Source organism: Manis javanica, chromosome 10 (assembly GCF_040802235.1).
Source record: "Manis javanica isolate MJ-LG chromosome 10, MJ_LKY, whole genome shotgun sequence".
NCBI lineage: Eukaryota > Metazoa > Chordata > Mammalia > Pholidota > Manidae > Manis > Manis javanica.
In genome coordinates this window covers 95,428,651-95,449,850 of record NC_133165.1, presented here as the reverse complement: position 1 = coordinate 95,449,850, position 21,200 = coordinate 95,428,651, and the positions used below count along the sequence as shown (strand labels likewise).

The 21,200-nt window shown below is 35.1% G+C and overlaps 1 protein-coding gene across 4 annotated transcripts in view; it reads left to right on the top strand.

Moving 5' to 3' along the window:
* NR2C1 (nuclear receptor subfamily 2 group C member 1) overlaps positions 1–15,693 on the top strand; it is a 45,880-nt gene extending 30,187 nt beyond the window's left edge. For 3 of the 4 annotated variants that reach the window (XM_037023054.2, XM_037023056.2, XM_037023055.2), the window contains 5 exons: positions 106–227; positions 8,982–9,121; positions 10,446–10,583; positions 13,170–13,275; positions 15,202–15,693. In XM_037023054.2, coding sequence (XP_036878949.2) covers positions 106–227; positions 8,982–9,121; positions 10,446–10,583; positions 13,170–13,275; positions 15,202–15,376 — 681 coding nt within the window. In that variant the 3' untranslated portion in view covers positions 15,377–15,693. Of the gene's footprint in view, positions 1–105; positions 228–8,981; positions 9,122–9,754; positions 9,970–10,445; positions 10,584–13,169; positions 13,276–15,201 lie in introns of those variants that run through there. The other variant, XR_005062583.2, reaches the window with a different exon arrangement.
* Positions 15,694–21,200: the final 5,507 nt, after the last annotated feature.

The window sequence follows — 21,200 nt, the reverse complement described above, 5'->3', positions numbered from 1 at the left end:
AATGTGGCTCATATTTGATATGTGTACATTCAACTTTTTGAAAGAAAGGGTAATTTTAGAACTGTCCATCATAAGATAATTTACCTCAATCCCTGTTCACACTAGCTCACCATGCCTTCTCCAATGCCTGAGTACCTGAACGGGCACTACATCGGGGAGTCTGCCTCCAGACTACTGTTCTTATCAATGCACTGGGCACTTTCAATCCCTTCCTTCCAGGCTCTAGGGTAAGTGTTTTGAAGTCCTTGAATATAAATATAATTTTGTAGCACAAGTGTCCAGTAAGCAAGAATTTCTATTTTGGAAGAATTTGCATTAAAGGAAAAAAATGGCATAATATTATAACTCTAAATAAGTTGTATAATTTATATGACTAATCATGGTATCTAGTATTTTCTGTATACAGTTTTTATGTGGGAGAGTATTCATGTTTCATAATTTGACTAAGCTAACAATTCTCATGAATATATGCAAGTGGAGCTAATAAATCAGGGCCAGCATTTGTAATAGGCTGTCTTTGACTTAAAGATAAGGAGGCTATGGATGTCCAAGAATTGTTTCCCTCCCACCACCACTTTTTCAGTGTTCATCTAACACATGTTATAAAGAGATGAAGCTTATATACAGTGAATATGTTGAAAAACAGAAATAATTATTTTCTAATTGTGTGATTACCAAAATGGGGGAAAGGGGATAGTTTTCCCATAATACTACTATTCTAATTTAGAAGTTGGGTCCTACCACTGAAGAGCACATCTATATCCAGATGATAATGGAAAATGGTCTGCTATAAGAAACCTAAGCTTTACCTGAAGTTTGCCCAATTTCTTTATATTGCTTAAAGTAATTGGTATAAAGAGGCAAAGAGATTAAGGAAAAAGTTGAGTGCATAATTAGGAAAGCATTTTTCTAGTTCAGAATCCTATTCACCAGTATGATTTCATAAACAGTTCGCTTTTATATTCTGTATGTCTGTATTCCCATTTGCCAAAAAGGAATAATAATTGTCATCCTTTTTTCCTACAGATTATTTTTAGTATAACTAGGAAACATCGTAAGACTTTATTTAAAAGGCATATACATAGAACCCAACTATAATTTGGGTTATTAATCAGTGTTGGATATACCATGTATTAAATCATGCATTTAACTAATACAATTACACAGACTAAAAGCCTGACTTAGAATGGTTAACCTTTAAAATGATTGTTAGCCTTTTCTTTCAATGTAACATTTAATTTTCAAAATTTTTCCAGTCTGTTGAAAAAATACAATGTGAATTTACATGCTAGGAGTTTATTTTAAAGCATTAAGTGTAGTTCCCTAAACTTGTAATTGGCATACTTATGCCTTGAAAAGTAACCTGGTGATATTTTTTATACTAAGTTGTCAAATTATTACAGCTAAAACAACAAAAGGATGGATTTTTAGGAAGTGATGTAAACTCCTTAATAAGATATTTCCTTTAAGTGTGATTATCCTATGGAAATGATCCAAATATTGAAGAACCCAAAAGTAAAGTTTGAGGTTTCCAGTTACAATATAACTTTATAGTGCAGCCACATTTCCCTGTGATCTGTATTGAAAATTGGTTTTAATGTAACAGTCAAGGACATAGTAAGAATTTACTATTGGTGTAGCATTTGAGGCCATTAATTGCTACATAAGCTCTTATTTATTATCCCTATCTAGATAATTTCAAATTAATCAGGTGGATGAAGACTGAGTACTAATTATTGGAAATATTGTCATGTAGCAATAAAAGCTGAGTCTCCTAGAAACTGTCATTGGTTGCATTTTTATCTCTACATACAAAACTTGGAAGTAGAAACTTAATTTAACAGAAAAACAGACAAGCAACACGAATCATTTTCTAAAAGTCGAGTTTGTTTTGCTTACTTTAATGGAGGGGAAGAATAGCTTAAAGAATCTTAAAACAGTGGGTGGTTAATATTATTTGTATTTTATAAGGCTTCTGTGTTTTACAAGGATGTTGCTTTTCTGTTTAAGATGGATAGTTTCAATACCTACAGGAATTCAGTTGTTTTTCATATCTACCTGTATAATTTATATAAGTGACTACATGGCAGTAGATTCAGTTAGGGCCACTGGGCATGATTTATCTGGAATAATGGCAGCAGTCCTTTCTACCTACAGTCTTAGAACCAGAACTTCCAAGACACTGCTGTTTGCCACAGGAAATTTTCTTTGTTGAATAATTTAAGAAACCTTCCATTAATGATAAGCCTGAAAGTTCAGTCTTTTAAAATCCCACTGAAGCAATGTAATAGCTGTAACTGTGGTTTGAAACCAGCTCTGTTGCCGTATCACTGACTATTTTTCTCTAAGGGCTATGCCTTCATTTCAAACAGATGCTGCAGGTAAAGATGGTGCCTTGGGTTTATTTCTATAGAAGCCAAATGGTTACTTTATCCCCAGGGATAGGTGACTTTAAAAGTCATATTCCTTTACCAAAATAAATAGTATGCACAATGATCTGATCTTGAATTATGAGTGCTACATACAATACATATTTTAATGAACATTAATACAGTGCAGTAGTTAAAGAAAAATACCTATACCTACTTGTAAAAGAAGTTGACTTACGTTTAAGCACTTAATGTTTTTATTTGTTAACGCTTGTATTGCTTTCAGTGTCCCTGCCTGAAACTTTAATTACCTCCTCTACACAGCTCCTTTTACTTTTCAAAGGAAAGATGTTTTGAAAATAGTATAATGTGACTACAATAGTTGTTTTGCAGAACAGGAAAAAACTGGTAGCAAACATGTCCTTACTATTGCCATTTACACTGTTACTATAGCTTTTGGGGGTGTCTCTACTGAGACCTTCGACTTTAGCATTTTACCTACTAAAATTTATAATGATTTATAAAAGAGCATGTGCTTTGAACACCTGGGTTCAAATTCCAGATTTATCCATCTGCTCAATTTGTTACCTAACTAGGCTCCATTTCCATGTCTGCAAATTCTGAACACAAGTGCTTCCTTTGCGGGCTCCTGCACTGCTTCTGTGAGTAAACTTACTAGCCCTGTGCTGCTGCAAAGTAGATAGTGTTTGTTGTCTTCATTCTCTTAGGAACTTTTGTCCCTTCAATTTTGCTTTGTTATACTCCATAAATGAGTGAAATCATTTGGCACTTGTCTTTTTCCGCCTGGCTTATTTCACTGAGCATAATACCCTCTAGCTCCATCCATGTTGTTGCAAATGGTAGGATTTGTTTTCTTCTTATGGCTGAATAATATTTCATTGCTACTCACTCGCTTTTCTGTATACTTGAACATTTTCCTGAAAATTTAACACATTTTAATTCGAGATGACAATGAAAAGCTTCTAGCTTATCTTTATTGACTACCAGCAGACAAATATACATCTGAGTGTCTTCTAGGTATAGATACTGTGGTGGATACAAAGACACAAGGCATGGTTTCTTCCTTTAAGAAGTTGTAATACATGTGAAGTGACAGGATTTTTATGCAAGTGATATGTCAACAGAGTGAGATAGTATAATGATGGATTTTTTAATATTGCACCGTCCTTGTATCCCTGGAATAAATCCCATATGGATGATCTTTTTGAATTCGGTTTGCTAATATTTGTTAAGAATTTTTGCATCTATGTTCATCAGGGATATTGGTCTATAACTTACTTTCTTCCTTCCTTCCTTCCTTCCTTTTCCTTTTCCTTTTCCTTTTCCTTTTCCTTTTCCTTTTCCTTTTCCTTTCCCTTTCCCTTTCCCTTTCCCTTTCCCTTTCCCTTTCCGTTTCCCTCCCCTCCCCTCCCCTCCCCTTCCCTTCCTTTCCTTTTCTTTTCTTTTCTTTTCTTTCTTTTCTTTCTTTTCTTTCTTTTTTGTGGTGTCCCCATCTGGTTTTGGTATTAGAGTGATGTTGGCTTCATAGAATGAGTTTGGAAGTATTCCCTCCTCTTCTACTTTCTGGAAAGCTTTAAGGAGGATGGGTTTAGTTCTTCCTTAGATGTTTGATAAAATTCAGCTGTGAAGTTATCTGGTACAGGTGTTTTGTTGTTAGGTAGTTTTTTTGATTGCCAGTTCAGTTTCATTGCTGGTAATTGGTCTGTTCAGATTTTCTGTTTCTTCCTGGGTCAGTCTTGGAAGGTTGTATTTATGTAGAAAGTTGTCCATTTCTTCTAGATTGTCCAATTTTTGGACATACAATTTTTCATAGTATTCTCTAATAATTCTTTGTATTTCTGTTTATGTGTGTAGACTTTTTTTCTTGATAAGTCTGGCAAGGAGATTATGTATTTTGTTTGTTTTCTCAAAGAACCAGCCCCTGGTTTCATTGATTTTTTTTCTGTTTTATTTCTCTCAATTTTATTTCTTTATGCTCTAATCTTTATTATGTCCCTTCTACTGACTGTGGGCCTCATTTGTTCTTCTTTTTCTAGTTTCATTAATTGTGAGTTTAGACTGTTCATTTGGGATTGTTCTTTTTTCTTGAGGTAGGCCTGTATTGCAATATACTCCCCTCTTAGAACTGCCTTCACTGCATCCCACAGATTTTGGGGTGTTGAGTTGATTTCATTTGTCTCCATACATTGCTTGATTTCTGTTTTTATTTGATCATTGATCCATTGATTATTTAGGAGCATGTTGTTAAGCCTCCATGTGTTTGTGGGCTTTTTTGTTTTCTTTGCATAATTTATTCCTAGTTTCATATCTTTGTGGTCTGAGAAGCTCGTTGGTACAATTTCAGTCCTTCTGAATTTACTGAGGCTCTTTTTGTGGTCTAGTGTATGATCTGTTCTGGAAAACTTTCCATGTGCACTTGAGAAGAACATGTATCCTGCTACTTTTGTATGATGAAGTTCTGTAGAAGTCTTTAGGTCTGTCTGTTCTCATGCATTGTTCAGTGCCTCTATCTCCTTATTTATTTTCTGTCTGGTTGATCTGTCTTTTGGAGTAATGGTGTGTTGAAGTCTTCTAAAATTATGCGTTGAATTCTATTTCCCCTTTAATTCTGTTGGTACTTGTTTTACATATTTAGATGTTCCTATATTGGGTGCATAGGTATTTATAATGGCTATATCCTCTTGTTGGACTGACCCATTTATCATTATGTAATGTTCTTTTTCTCTTGTTGCTTTCTTTTTTTTAAATCTATTTTGTCTGATATAACTACTGCTACTCTGGCTTTTTTCTCCCTATTATTTGCATGAAATACCTTTTTCCATTCCTTCACTTTGAGTCTGTGTATGTCTTTGGGTTTGAAGTTAGTCTCTTGTAGGCAACATATAGATGGGTCTTGTTTTTTTATGCATTTTTTAATTCTGTCTTTTGATTGGTGCATTCAGTCCATTTATATTTAGGGTGATTATCAATTGGTATGTACTTAGGTTTTAGATTTTTGGTTACCAGAGGTTCAAGGGCAGCTTTCTTACTATGTTACAGTATCTTAACTCACTTATTACACTATTTCAAACACAATCTAAAGGTTCTTTTTTCTCTCTGTTCCTTCTTCTTCCTCCTCCACTCTTTATATATTAGATGGCATATTCTGTACTCTTGTGCATCCCTTGGCTAAATTTGTGAGTAATTGATTTAATTCTTTATTTGCTGAATAATTAATTGGTCTACTTCCTTTACTGTTGTTTTATTTTTTCTGGCAACAACTATTTAGCCTTAGGAGCACTTCCATCTATAGCAGTCCCTTTAAGATACACTGTAGAGATGGTTTGTGGGTGATGAATTCCCTCAACTTTTGCTTATCTGGAAATTGTTTTATCCCTTATTCAAATTTAAATGATAATCTTGCCAGATAGAGTATTCTTGATTGGGCACCCTTCTGTTTCATTGCATTAAATATATTTAATGCCCCTCCCTTCTGGCCTGTAAGGTTTCTGCTGAGAGGTCTGCTGATAGCCTTATGGGCTTTCCTTTATAAGTGATCTTTTTTCTCTCTCTGGCTGCTTTCAGTACTCTCACATTGTTCTTGATCTTTGCCATTTTAATTATTATATGTCTTGGTGTTGTCTTCCTAGGGCTCCTTGTGTTGCGAGATCTGTGCACTTCCATGACCTGAGAGACTATCTCCTTTCTCAGATTGGGGAAATTTTCAGCAGTTATTTCCTCAAAGAGACTTTCTGTCTCTTTTTCTCTCTTCTTCTTCTTCTGGTACCCCTATAATGCAAATATTGTTCTGTTTGGATTGGTCACACAGTTCTCTTAATATTCTTTCATTCTTAGCAGTCCTTTTTTCTCTCTGTACCTTAGCTTTTTTGTTTTCCTGTTCTCTAATTTCTATTCCATTTACCATCTCCTCCACCTTATTTAATCTACTTTTAAATCCCTCCATTGTATGTTTCATTTCAGTACTGTATTTTTCAAAGTTTGTCTTTGTGGAAGTCCTCCCTGAGATCTTGAATATTTTTCTGTAGCTCTGTGAGCATGTTTCTGTGTTTTATTTTGAAATCTTTATCAAGAAGATTGGTGATTTCAGTTTCATTGAGCCCTCTTCTGGTGTTTTCTTCCTGAGGTTTTGTTTGGACCAAATTCTTTTGCCATTTCATCTTTTTTAGTGTTTCCTATGAAATAATAACTTTGTATAGGCAGTACTCTCTAGTGCCCAGAAACTGTACTCTCTGGAGCTGCCGAGCACCTGAAGCAATGGCAGGGGTCGCATGAGAGCGGAACCAGTGCCAGCCAGGAGGAAAGAGCTCATTTTTGCCTTCCCAGCTGTAATGCCTGCCTCCACTGCCAGGTCCAGTTGGCCAAGCGTGCAGGGAGGAGCCTCTGTGCTTCGTCCCTGTAGCTGCCATATGCGGAGCCACCTCCTGGCTGGCCTGGCACCATTGCCAGGGAAGCGGGTGTGCAGCACCAGTGTCTGCCTCTGCCTGGAGGACCGAGTGGCAGGCTGCATACCCCAGTGGGCTGCCTTGCCAGCCGGAGGGATGGAGCGTCTGAAGCTCCTGAGGGTTCCTAACCTGCTGGACTGTGTGCCAGAATGATTTTGTCCACTCATTCCTTCTCCTGAGCAGTGAGCTCTGTGTAATGTTTGCCACTTTAGCACCCCTCTTGTTGCTGAGAAGTCTCAAACTGCCAGCCTTTCTTTTGTCTTAGGGGGACTGGTTGTGCATACCTGTTCTCCACAGGCAGCTGGAATCTCAGGTCTCTCCCAGTTTTCCACCCATCTTTGCTTTCCAGCCCCACTAATCTCCAGAGCACATGTAATGTGGGTTGTGCTCCCAGAGCAGATCTCCAAGGCTGGGTGTTCAGCAGTCCTGGGCTTCTACTTCCTCCCCTCCCTGCTCTGTTTTTCTTCCTCCCACCTGTGGGCTTCTGGTAGGGGGAAGGCTTGGATCCTGCTGGATCACGACTTTGCTGGTTTACCCTTTTCTGTGAGGTCTTCTTTTCCTCAGATGTAGGCAGTCTGTTCTGCAGTCGTTGCTTTTCCAGGGTTAGTTGTACTTGCTGTATGTTTTTGTTTTATGTGATTTTGGGGAGGAGGTTTCTGCCTTCTCACACCACCATCTTTTTTAGCTTCTCTTTGCCTTTCTTTTTACACTTCTATGATGTACTTGTTCTTATGTCTATATACATGTAAATTTACTCTTCTTCATTTTATGCTTTATTATATTCATTTATGCCTTATTAGTAGACATTTGGGTTCTTGCTAGTTTTCCTTGCTAATATATCCAGTGCTACAGCAATATATATATCATATATATTTTTTTGCCTACCATTGCTGTACTTCTATGAAGTAGGTTCTTATAAGTAGAATTGCTCTAAGAGGATGTACACTTTTCATATGTATTATCAAATTGGCCTCTAAAAAGATACTCTACCAGTTTACACTCATTAGTAGTGTATAAGAATGAAAGCTTATTTTCTTACACCCTCCTCAATTCTGAATTTCACCAATTTTTTTCTGGCAAAGGATAATGATATCTAGTTATCTTTTTTTTTTTTTGAGTTTGAAGTTATAATCACTCTTTATAAGAAGAATTTTAAATACTGATATTCTTTTTATTTAAGCTTCACTTACAAATAGATTTCAATTGCTATTAGAAATTAGGAATACCCTAGATATTTTTTTTTTTAAGTTCTTCCCAATCTTTCTCTACTCAAATGTCACTCCTGAGAAAGGTGTTCTAGGCACCTTACCTGAACCTCTCCCTCACTTTCCAGTGCATTATCCTACATTACAGTAATGTAGAATTTTTATTACCGGTAACTAACAGTGTATGTATAACCATATACATAATTCTTGGGTATTTGCATTTCATAGTAATGCTGAGAAAGATACAGGACACATGGTTTCTCTGCATTTTATATAGCTAAACAGCTGAGTCCTGGGAAGCTTATTTGCCTAATTTTAAATGGATAATAAGTGCATGATATAGGTTTAAAAACCCTGATGTCTGGGTTTCTATTCTAATACTTTTCCTACTCGCTCATGTTCCTGAGATTTCTTAAGTTCAGGGAAGGCCTTCTGGCCTTATCTTACTTACTCCTAGAAAAATCTTGTATCTTATAGGGATACTAGTATCCCATTTGAAACATACTTATAGAATAAGCCATTTCTCTAGAAAATGGTTGCTTACCTACCATCAAATACTTCTAATTGCCCTTTTTAAGAAGGATTTATCTGCATTTAAAGCAAAAGAAAACTTGGGAAAGTTTAATACGCTTTTGCTTATAATTTTTAAAACATTATCTGTTTATATGAAATGTGGGATTAAAGCCCAAATTTTTAGTTTGTAGTACACTTGCAAATGTTCATATAAACTGGCTGATTGATTATTGAACTATTATTTAAATTTATAAGCCTTCCTCATCATTTGCAGTCATCTATGCAAAACAGAATTGATCAAGCCCATGCCCAGTTGGTCATTCTAGGATAATTTTTATTTCAGTAATAATTTATTTTTAAATATGTGAATCAGTTGTAAAGTTTTAAAAATATATATTAATATCTGATATGTGTTTGTTTTATTTTAATAGGCAAGAAAACAGCATATCATTGGTGAAAGCTTACTGGAATGAACTTTTTACTCTTGGTCTTGCCCAGTGCTGGCAGGTAATGAATGTGGCAACTATATTAGCAACATTTGTCAATTGTCTTCATAGTAGCCTTCAACAAGGTAAAAAGCACCTTTATTTATTTCCTTTTGCAGGATATAAGAGGGGCATGTCAGTCTTAGAAAGTGTTATGATTAAAGTTAGACATCTGATGATTATATTGTAGCTTTTTACTTTGTTGTATTTTCATAAATTCATTCATCACCCAAAAATATTTTTCAATAAGAATACAATAAAATTGAAACAAGTACATATATAAGTCTGGCAGGCTATTTCTGACGGCTTTGTAAATTTTTGCACTTGGACATAGGTAACAAAGAGTCCAGGCTTAGCTTATATAGAGGTGACCAAATATTCAGAAATGTGTACTTGCCACCAATTTTTAAATTGCCTTTCTTTATTGTAGCCTTTTGAATCCCAAAGTCAGCTATTTTTTTTTTTTTGTCAATTTATCAAAATGTGTTCTTTCACTTAAACAGTACCTAAGAGTCACAGAATAATCCTCCCTATCCTTTTCTTGATGCCAAGGTGATACAATTCTTATTTTGAGGAAAGAGGCAGTCAGTGATTTTTAAATGTCTAACTTCAGAATGGGTTGTGACCTACCAAGAGAATACCCCATCCTCAAATGGGAAGAACTGCCTTTTGAGTTAAGGAATGATTTATAAATTGGGAATTATATTTTATTTCCTTAGCATATTCCATTTCCTGTTTTGCATTTTTAAATTACCTCCTCCACCTGTTGAAGGGGAAAGAAATCACCTTAAAATCTTATCAACTAGAAGGCAGCACTACATTTTCATCTTATTCATGGACTCCTGGTCTTGATTGATCTCTCATAAATTTGAAATACAGCCTATGGATAACTAATCAGATGCATTTTAAACAAAAACTCATTAAATTCAAAAAGGTACTATAAAACTTAACTTTACTCAACTTTTTTTGGTCTTGGCAGTGTTTTTTGCTAAATAATTGTTTTTATTTCAGTAATGTTGGTAACTTCTAAAACTAAATGATTTTGCTCTTTTTTTCCAACCAGTATAAGCTTAAAAATAAAATCCTGTTATAAAATTTGAGTCTTTTATTCTTTGGTTGGCCAGCTTTTCAGGTGGTTGTCTTTGCAGTTTACTTCTCAGAGGTATATCTTGAAAGTTCTGTTTGGGTTTTTTTATACTAACAGCTTGTTTTGTTTTTTCTTAAATGAACCTTGTATGAAGATCATTAATTAGTTTCATCTGTTCCTGCAGAGATACTGAATTAAAAAAATTTCTAGATAAATTATATTCAAAGCTAGAAATTAGTGAGAAGGAACTACATTGGATGAAAATAGTGATGCATGTGTTAGCTGAAAACTAGAAGTCTTTGTTTGTTTGTTTTAAATTAAAGATAAAATGTCAACAGAAAGAAGAAAGTTATTGATGGAGCACATTTTCAAACTACAGGAGTTTTGTAACAGCATGGTTAAACTCTGCATTGATGGATATGAATATGCTTACCTAAAGGCAATAGTACTCTTCAGTCCAGGTATGTATATATAAACATTTACTTCTTATTAAAATACACTATTAGAGGGTGTGGAGAAATTGGAAACACCATACACTGTTGGGGGGAATGTAAAATCGCACTTAAAGTGGAAACAACCCAAGTGTCCATCAGTGAATTAATAAACAAAATGCAGTTGACACATACAGTGGGGTATTAACCAGAGAAGGAGTGAAATTCTGATACGTGCTACAACATGGATATACCTTGAAAACAGTATACTGAGCGAGTATACTAAGCGAAAGAAGCCAGTCACAAAAGACCACACACTACATGATTCTACTTATATGAAAAAAGCTAGAATAGACAAATCTGTGGAGACATAAAGTAGGTTCATGACTATCAGAGACCAAAGAGAGGGGAGACTGGAGAGTGACTGCTAATTAGGTACAGAATTTCTTTTAGGTTGACAAAAATGTTCTAAAGTTAGATTGTGTTGATGGTTGCACAACTCTGAATAGTCTAAAAACCATTGAATTATACACTTCATTGAATTTTATGGATATTAGACTTCAGATGTTTGTGAATCTGTTACATTATTGGTATGGAAAGGAAAGTTGAAGAAATTAGTGACATGATTAGTTCTGTGAGTTCTGTTGTCACAGCAACGTTTGAATTCTTAGGTATACTTTCTAGGCATCATTAAAAGGCAGAATGACAGATGAGTATTGATTTTTTAATGGGTTAAATTGCCAAACATCTTCATAATGTTACCAGCAAATAGAAAAATGTTACTCTAATTTTCCTGCCAGTTTTTTGTTCCCATATATAGTAAATAGACAGTAAACTCAGTGATCAATTTCTGAATAAGAAAAATTGTTCTTTTTTTTTAACTGAAGTATAGTTGATATACAATCTTATATTGGTTTCAGGTGTACAACACAGTGGTTTAACAGTTAGACGCATTAAATCCTCACCTCCAGTTACTATCTGTCAACATAGGAAGATGTTACAGAATCATTGGCTATATTCTCCATTCTGTACTACCAGCCCCTTGACCAACTTATATTATGATAGAGATTTTTGTGCTTCTTTATCCCCCTCACCTTCCCCACCCACCCTCTTTAACCCCTCCCCCTTGGTAATTACCAATCACTTCTTAGTCTCTATGAGTCTACTGCTATTTTGCTCATTTTGTTTTGTTTTGTTTTTAGATTCCACAAATAAGTGAAATCATATGGTATTTGTCTTTCTCCACTTCACTTAACATAATACTCCCAGGTGCATCCATGTTGTCACAAATGGCATCATTTCTTTCATTTTTATGGTTAAGTAATATTCCATTGGCTATAAGTACCACATTTTCTTTAATCATTCATCTATTGATGGACACTTAGGTTGCTTTCATATATTGGCTATGGGTGCATTTATCTTTTGAGTCATATTTTGTTTTCTTCAGGTAAATTCCTAGAAGTGGATTTACTGGGTTGTATGGAATTTTTATTTTTAGTTTTTTGAGGACCCTCCATATTGCTTTCCATAGTGGTGGTACCAATTGAGTTTCCCAACAGTTTAGGAGGGTTCCCTTTTCTCCACATCTTTGCCAACATTTTTCTTGTCTTTTGGATAGTGGCCATTCTGACTGGTGTGAGGTGAAATCTCATTGTGGTTTTGATTTGCATTTCTATGATGATTAGCAGTGTGGAGCATCTTTTCATGTGTCTGTTGGGAATCTGTAGGTCGTTTTTGGAAAAATATCTGTTCAGGTCCTCTGCCCATTTATTAATTACATTATGTTTTTTTAGTGTTGAGTCATATGAGTTCTTTAAATATTTTGGATGTTAACCCCTTATTGGATAAATTATTTACAGATATACGCTCCCATACTGTGAGGTGCTTTTTTGTTCTGTTGATGGCATCAGCTGTTCTCTTAAGCTCTGTATTTTTTATTTTGGTGTGTATTTTTATTCCTGCACATTATGATAAAATTATATGAGGAAACCTGCTTTTTAACCTTAGTGATATCAGAAAGATAATTAAAGCTTTTTTTATACTATTTCCTCTAATATGTTTCATATAGGTTAATAACATGTATCTCCATTTTTATCACAATTCACCACCTTTATTTTCCTTAAAATAGAAAGAAGATAGATTTGATCTTCAACTTATAAATGTAAAATAATTTTATTTATAATATAATTTTACTGATCTTCAAAATATAATTTTATTTATTAATCCCATTTTCTATTTATTTTTTAATTCTCTTCAGTCAGGAAAGTATATATTTTTCAATATCAACTTAGGCATAATTTTTATAATGTTCCTTTAATATTTCCAGTTTTGTGAATTTTGTAGTGACCAGTGAAATGTTTACATAGGTGAAATACTGCATGTTTCCATGTTACATTTTTTCTTATAGGGATCATGTTCATAGTTTTATAATTTCATAAGTACTTTTTTACCTAACAATGGGAAATCTTCTTGTGAAAAGTATTTGTGGAATAAAAGAGCAGTACATATGTTAGAGATTCTTTTTTGACTGAACTAATCTTCCCCACCCTCTTCCATCTCCAGGGTGACTTAAAAGCATTCAGAACTAGGGTAACAATATATTCTTTAATGTTTCAGATCATCCTGGCTTAGAAAACATGGAACAGATTGAGAAATTTCAAGAAAAGGCATATGTGGAATTCCAAGATTATATAACTAAAACATATCCGGATGACACCTACCGGTATCTAGAAGTTGAATATTATTTAATTAAATTCATCTTAAAACTTTTTGTGAATTTATTATTTCATTATTTTCCTCCATGAGTACTTCAGTGTTCTAGTCAACCTTGACCCTTTGAAATAGCTAATGCTATTATATGCAGTAGTACATTGTTGCAAGTTGATTTATATGTAATATTTCATCCAGTTTTTACAGTTTATATAAGAGGAGATTTCAGCACAGAGAGGTTAAGGTCAAAGTCACACAATAAATGGCAGAGACTGACTTACCCAAGTAGTCTGGCTATAGTGCCCAAACTGCTGTCTTTAAATTAAAAAATAGATTTTATTAGTAAAAGGAGAAAAATGTGAGTGAGTTAACAAACTTTAGACTATTTTATAAACAATTTTGAAATTTGGCTTATGATATTTCTACCAATATATTTCTTGCCAATGTCCTTTGGGAAAGAAATTTTTGCTAGATGAAGTCAGTTCTTGAAGAGAGAGAACATTGTAGAAAACCACATGGCTATCAGAGCTAAAGTACCTGGGTCTGACTAGTGACCTTACTACCACTTACTAGCTATATGACCTCGGGCAATTTATTCGTTTTCTCTGTTTCAGTTTCTTTACCTGTAAAATGGATATAATAATACTCACATTTTACAATTAGTAAGAAGATTAAGTTAATATATATAAAGAGCTAAGAACAGTGCCTATTACATAGTAATATATAAATGTATTAATACTATATAAATGTATTTATTAATATGATTAATTTAACATATTTCGTCAAACTTGTAAAAGAACATTTTGCATAAAATAATTTTTTACATATATTGAATAATAGACTTATATAAGCCAGTTCCGTTGATAAAATCAGCCTTAGGTTGTTACATCTAATCAGTTTTCCTACCTGCTTCCTGCTGTCTTTAGATGTTGCTCAGCTGATGGGAACAAAGAGGAACTGAGTAATTTGAGCAGTAAAGTACATGGCTACAGGAAGATCACTTGGTCCTGGTTTCATTTGGTTTCGAGTGTTAGAGTTGTAAGCCTTAGTCTAGAGGAAGGATAAACATAGCACAACCTTCTTTTGTTGGTGGTTTTGCTATGATTGCTCTTCAGTTCTTTTAGTTTATTTATACCTCTTTATACAAAATAAACACATATTTAAATTTTTCTTTCTTTTTGACATCCTGCTGTTTGCTGATCTTTGTTCCATTAAGTTCCAGGTGCTTTGATCTCTTTCTCAGTTTTGGGAACTTTTTCTCACTTTTTTACATTTTTAGTTACATAATAAACTATCTTTGGCTAGCAGTTTTGACTTACAGGGTACTTTTCACCCAGATGTGGTCCTGCCTTGAGCCTCACTCGCATAGAAACTGGCAGGGATCATTTTGTTAACCTTTACCACAACCCTGGAGAAAGTGGCTTATACAGGCACACTAAAGCTAGGAGGCAGTGAATCAGGATTTGAACCCAGTGGTCTTGATTCCATATTCTGGGGTCTTCCCAATAATTATTACCATTTCTACCATTTACAGTAATTTTTTGCAAAGCAAAACCAAGAAAACCACTATCATCAAGCTTTGTGTCTCCTGCTAACATAAAATTTACTATTCTTACAACCTCAAATGAGATCCGAGGTGCCATTTTTAAATGTATAATTTGATACACAGTTTAATAACTTAGTTCTGTGGTCTACAAGTGGAGGCAGCATAGGGTAGCAGTTAAGAGCATGGTTTTCCTGTGAAATCTGTCAGATTACATTTACATCCAGGAGATTGTCATAAACTGTTAGACTTGAGAATACTAAAGTTTTTATTTTACCTTTGAAAATTTGACCTTTATTAGTCCACAGATAATATACGTGCAGAAATTACTCATGTTTCCACTTAATCTTTTTTTGATTTATAACCTTGTTTCCTCTCCCTTTTTTCACTTTTTAGGTTGTCCAGACTACTACTCAGATTGCCAGCTTTGAGACTGATGAATGCTACCATCACTGAAGAATTGTTTTTCAAAGGTCTCATTGGCAATGTACGAATTGACAGTGTTATCCCACATATTTTAAAAATGGAACCTGCAGATTATAACTCACAAATAATTGGTCACAACATTTGAAAGCTGAGATCTCAGTATAAACTAATTGTTCATTCCCAGAACAGAAGACACCAAATTGAACTCATTGCTTCCAGAACATCTGGAAAATTTGACTGGAAAAGGGTAACCAAAAACCAAGTTGTTTTTATTTTGATTTACTTAAGAAGGATTTTTGAAGTGACTGGGCAGGTAACAGGAATTGGTAATTTCCCTTCCTGGCTTATTTACGTGAATAGGGAATACTAACAATTTATTCTGCCTCATCTTAGTATCTAAACCAAGATCTCTTTATATTTTATTTTATAAAACAAATAAATTAGGCTTTTTTTCCCTCAGAATTGTGTTCTATTCATGTTTTTCATTATAAGCTAGTACACTTAATCATCAGAAACCCCTAAGGAGGACTTCCTTGGAGTTTTCTCTTCCATAATATAATCTGTATTAATTACTGTATCAAAAGAAGATTATTTTATGTTCAATGGTATGATGATAACATTAGAACTACAGGAAATAATTGACTGTATATATTTTTTGTCTTTTGTAAATATCATGGCACCCTTAGCATATATCACTCATTGCTGGCAGTGAGACATAGGCCATTTGTGATCTTAAGACATTTTCAGTGTTGTATATTATTAGTTACAAGCACTTTTTATTTATGTATGTAGCAGATAATTGTTTTTGAGACTAAGATAGGGTTCATGTTTTAAAATTTTTGGTTTATTGCTGTGATTTAAAAGTAGTAGAGACTGACTGAGCCCAAAACGTTTCAGTGTTTCAAAATAGGTATTAAAATTGTTGCTTTTCCATTCCACAAAAGTACCTGGCCTTTTTTCCTCTTTTTATGACCTACATTATTGCTTCCTGACCCTTCCATGGGTTTTAGCCAGTTTATTTTAAGTCATTAGAAATACCCAATTTGTTAAATAATGGATTTATCATAGCTAATCTATGTTTTCAAGGTGAGTTAATTATTTTAAAGCAAATTGATGATTTAAAAAAATCTTACATTTTTTAATAATATAAAAGAATATGCACTGATTTTCACTATAAAGGTGGAAGAGATCTTTTAAGAATAGTACAAGTATCAATAGCCTTGTTATTGCCACAATAAAAGCATTTTAGACTTCTTGGATGTCTTCCACAGTAATATTTTCCTTAGCAAACATGATACTGTTAAATATTCCCTTGCTCTGATTTCATGATGAAGTATTTTAATATGTCTATCTGTTGAGTAAAAAAAAACATATATGGAGATTTTATTGCACTCAGTACATTTTTTATAAAGATTTTTACAATATAAGAAAACTGAATTTGGGGGGAGGATATGGATTTTACTAATTGCTACTTTATAGTAAATGAAAAGCTTGGAGGTATCAACTTACAGTCTTTACCAACTTACTAAGAAATACCTTTTTCCCTATTTAAAACGTGAGTTTTTTGCAGGTTTGTTTATAATTATCTGGAAAAGCTACATTTAGCACAAAATACCCAAATGGAAAAAGCAGTAGGTTTATACCTTTATAAAATCAATGAAGGAAGCCAAGGATTCAGGAAAATAATTCTTTAAAATAATGTACTAATGGTTATTTAGCATACGTTTCTTTCAGTTATTATTTTCTGATTAAATTTGTAGTTATAGTTATATTTGAAAGTGTTTTTAAAAACTATATTAAAAAATGACCTGCATCACAAATTTCTGTTTCCTGCCAGCATATTTGATTTCAGAGTCCTCTTTCTTTGTTCAATGTTTGGTCATTCATTTGTTCCAATGTTAAGAAATCTGTAGTAAGTAAGCTTTATTAAAGTACTTCCAAGAAGGGATATGTATGGAAAATATTTCTATATCCAGTATTTTAAGATTATTTACACTTCAGTTAGAAAAATTCCAGACTGTTAATTAAATATTGACTGTTAATTTTCTTTCCTGAAATCTCAGTAAAATGACAGTAAAGTGTAACCACACAATGACAAATAAAACAGGAGAGAAGAAATCAATAAGAGAGATCAATAAATTTTTGGAAAACACAGTATAGGTAGGGAAAGACTGACTTGACTGATTTCCAGAACCAAGGAAGCTCTCATCTGAGTGCCTGCACGAGGCAGTGCAGTGAGAAAGAGGCCAGGACACCCTGCAGTTTCCATGGAAGATGCTCAGGACCTGGAGGAACCAGGTGCTCATATTCAGAGATGGTGCTTGGGACATGAAGAAAGGATTGGTTGCAAGTCTATGCAAAAATCATTGAACTGTCTTTCTCTACCCTTACTGAACTCAAGTGACCAATTTCCATCCTTCCACCTTTTTAAGTAGGAGGCCAGAGATTAATTCTCTTAAGAAACTGGAAGATCTTCTCTTGTAAGATCATAGCACTTGTATCAGGAATAACAGAAAGCTTGAATTAGATACAGGGTTGGAAACATCGATTAAGTAAAAATTTGCACTCTGAATGTGAGCTCCCTAGCTGTGTTATCAGATAAGACTTCTCTGCCTGGAATTCGTTCTTCAGAGAAACTAATTGGCCCCAGAGAAAAGATGTCCAGACATTCACTTGGTTGTACCTTAATAATATATATATATAATGTATGGTTTTCATTCAGCTCTTTGGTACCTACTATTAAATATGAACTTTGTGCCAGGATCACTGTATATTTGAGGAAAATAAGTACATAAGAGATCAGGCAGTGGAGGGTGGGGGAAAACATAATGCAGGGATCAGAAAAATATCCACCCCCAAGTATAATTAACGTTTTGAAAGAAAGTAGATGTATGCATTAACTGAGAACAGGGTGCTTTGAAAAGAAAAATTTGAAACAGGAATTGATAGTCAAAGCAATTCATTATAAATGTTGGCATATGAAGTTGAGGAACTCACCCTTAAAATATAATCAAAAGATAAAGATATAAAATAAAAGGTAAAATTAGAGAATCAAATTGGGTCCAACATTTTAATAGTAAAGAATTTAAGAGAAAACAGAGAAGACTTAAGACATTATTAACTAATAAAAAAACTACAAAAGGACCTATGTTTCTAGATTGAAAGGATTCACCCTTTAAATGAAAAAAAAATCCATACCGTCCTGAAATCAGAAGAGTATAGTCATAGAGAAGATACAGTATTGCTGCTTCTGTACAGTGGAATAAATACTCTGAAGGCCTTCAATCTGTTGCTGGGCTTGCAAGAAATCTGGCATATGTTGTCAAACCTAAGGTTGTTGCAGGTCCTGGGTTCCACCCTGGTCCTGGCAGAAGCAAATACAAATCTGTGGAGAAAATATTCATAGTTTGGATCAGATGTTGGCACACTTTCTGTAAAGAGCCAGAAAGTAAATATTTTGACAGCAGGCCATACGATGTCTGTAGCAACTACTCTGCTATTCAACTACACAACACTGTATTGTGCAAAAGCAGCTATAGACAACACATAAAGGAATGAATAAGGCTGTGGTCCAGTAACATTTATGAAGTCAAGCAATGGACTTGGTTCTTAGGGTGTAATATGCTCACCCCTAATTTAGAACCTCAAGATTGTCATAGATTAAGCTAACCCAAATATGAGCTCAAAATTATCAAACTCAGAATCCACTTGAACAAGTCAGAAATAAGCAATACATACAGAAGCCAAACGACAATGTTAGATACTGAAGTTGTGATATCCAGATAACTACATATGATGTTTTAAGAAAAATTGGAATCAAGAAACAAGAAAATAACCAAATTTTAAAACAAGCTAAAACATTTAGAAATGAATTGACTGAAATTTTAAAAATCAATCTATGATGCAAGATGAAGACTTCAGCACATTTAATTCTAACTCCTAAAACTGCATTAAAACACAACAAAAGGATTTTTTCAGGTATTATCTCATAAAGACAAAGATAATGGGAGAGAAATGAAAGCCACAAATATTTGAAAGCTGGAAAACAAAGGCTAGTGATATCTTAAACCTGAGAAAGGTGACTTAGCTTGCAGGGATAAAGCTGAGAGGCTAGTGGATTTACACTGCAGGTCCTCCAGAAGGCTCTTATATTGCAGCATCTTCCCACAAAGGGAAACAGGAATTTGCTTAAAGTCGGTTAAGGAAACACACACACATGCACAAAAATGGTGAAATGTGAAAGTCTGGCAATACCAAGTGTGAAGTATGTGCAGCAATGGGATGTGAGTTGATAGTGGGAGTGTCAGGTGATAGAACCATCTCTGCAAAGTAATTTTACATTACATAGTGAAATGTAATGTCCATGTATCTGCTTATTTACCCTAGAGAAACTTGTGTGCCTGGAGACATACAAAAATATTCTTGTCAAAGCAAAAAAAAAAAAAAGCTCAAATACTCATTGGCAGGAGAACAGACAGGTAAGTAAATTGCAGTATAATCACCTGGTGGAATATTATATAACACCAAAAAGGAGTAAAGTTATCAATATGGATGAATCCCGAAAATGATGTATGAAAAAAGCAACCCAAAAGTATACAAGACTATGATTTAACCTGTTTATTGAAAACAGGCAAATACAGTATACCTTGTTGAGAGGTACTTATATATGCGGTTAAACTCATATTTAAAAAGGAAGAGTATTATTAGTACTAAAATTAGAATGCCAGTTACTTCTTGAGGTGTAGGAGAAGGATGCATACAGGGAGAAGCACACAAGGGACTTCAAATTAACTGTGCTCTAATTCTCTTGCTTTGTTACAAACCACCACCAAAAGTAGTGGTTTAAAACAGTTATTCTCATGAATCTCCAACAGGGCAGACAGGGACAACTTGTCTGCTCCCTGCAGTCACAGCTGCATCAGCTGAAAGGGCAAAAGCTGGAATATTTGGAATCACTACACACCTGGTGGTACTGGGTATTTCCTGGGACTTCAGGTGAGGCTGAAGTCAGAATGCATACATATTTCTCACTTTCTGTTCATAGGAACAGGACAATATGAATGGATTCTGCATATCTCTTTAGGTTTCATTGGCTCTGTGCTAATACTACTAATGTCAAGTTAATGATAAAAATCAGAACAGGATGCTATGAAAAAGCAACCAGGGGAGGAGCCAAGATGGCAGCGTGAATAGGGCAGTGGAAATCTCCCAAAACCATATATATTTTTGAAAATACAAAATATACAACTATCCCTAAAAGAGACCAGAAGATACATTGCAACAGCCAGGCTACATCTACAACTGCGAGAACCCAGCGCCTCACAAAGGGGGTAAGATACAAGCTGCGGCCTGGTGGGACCCAAGCGCGCCCCTGACCCCAGCTCCTTGGCGGGAGAAGAGTTGGAGCAGGGACGGAAAGGGAGCCCAGGACTGCTAAATACCCAGCCCTAGTCATCTGCACAGGGAGTGAAGACACACAGTGCATGGTGTGCTGGATATTAGAGAAACAGAACAGTAAAACCTGCAAGCAGGTCCCCACAATCGGTGTGCCTGGGACAAAAGAAAAGTGAGTGCCTTTTGAAAGTCTTAAAGGTAGAGGAGCCTCACACCTGGATGGAAGCATCCTGGCACACTCAACCCAGTGGCTGGGAAGCCCAGGGAACACCAGGTGCCCTAACCCCCTGGGCGGCAGTGCAGCTCTGAGGCCCCTCATGTCAATAAACAGTCTCCCGCCCGTTCCCCCTCTGGCAGAGCCCCACCATAGCGGAGCAGCAGCCTGAGACCAGCCATGCCCAAGCAGCCACACGAAACCTACTCTGCAGCCACCCGGGTCAGACCCAGGGGCCCCATCAGTGCACAGCTGCCCAGCACAAGCCACTAGGGGTCGCTGTTCTCACAGGAGAGGAAGGCAGCAAGCAACCAGGAAGGGACTTTGTTCTCCCAGCTGACACATGCACCAACTGTCCACC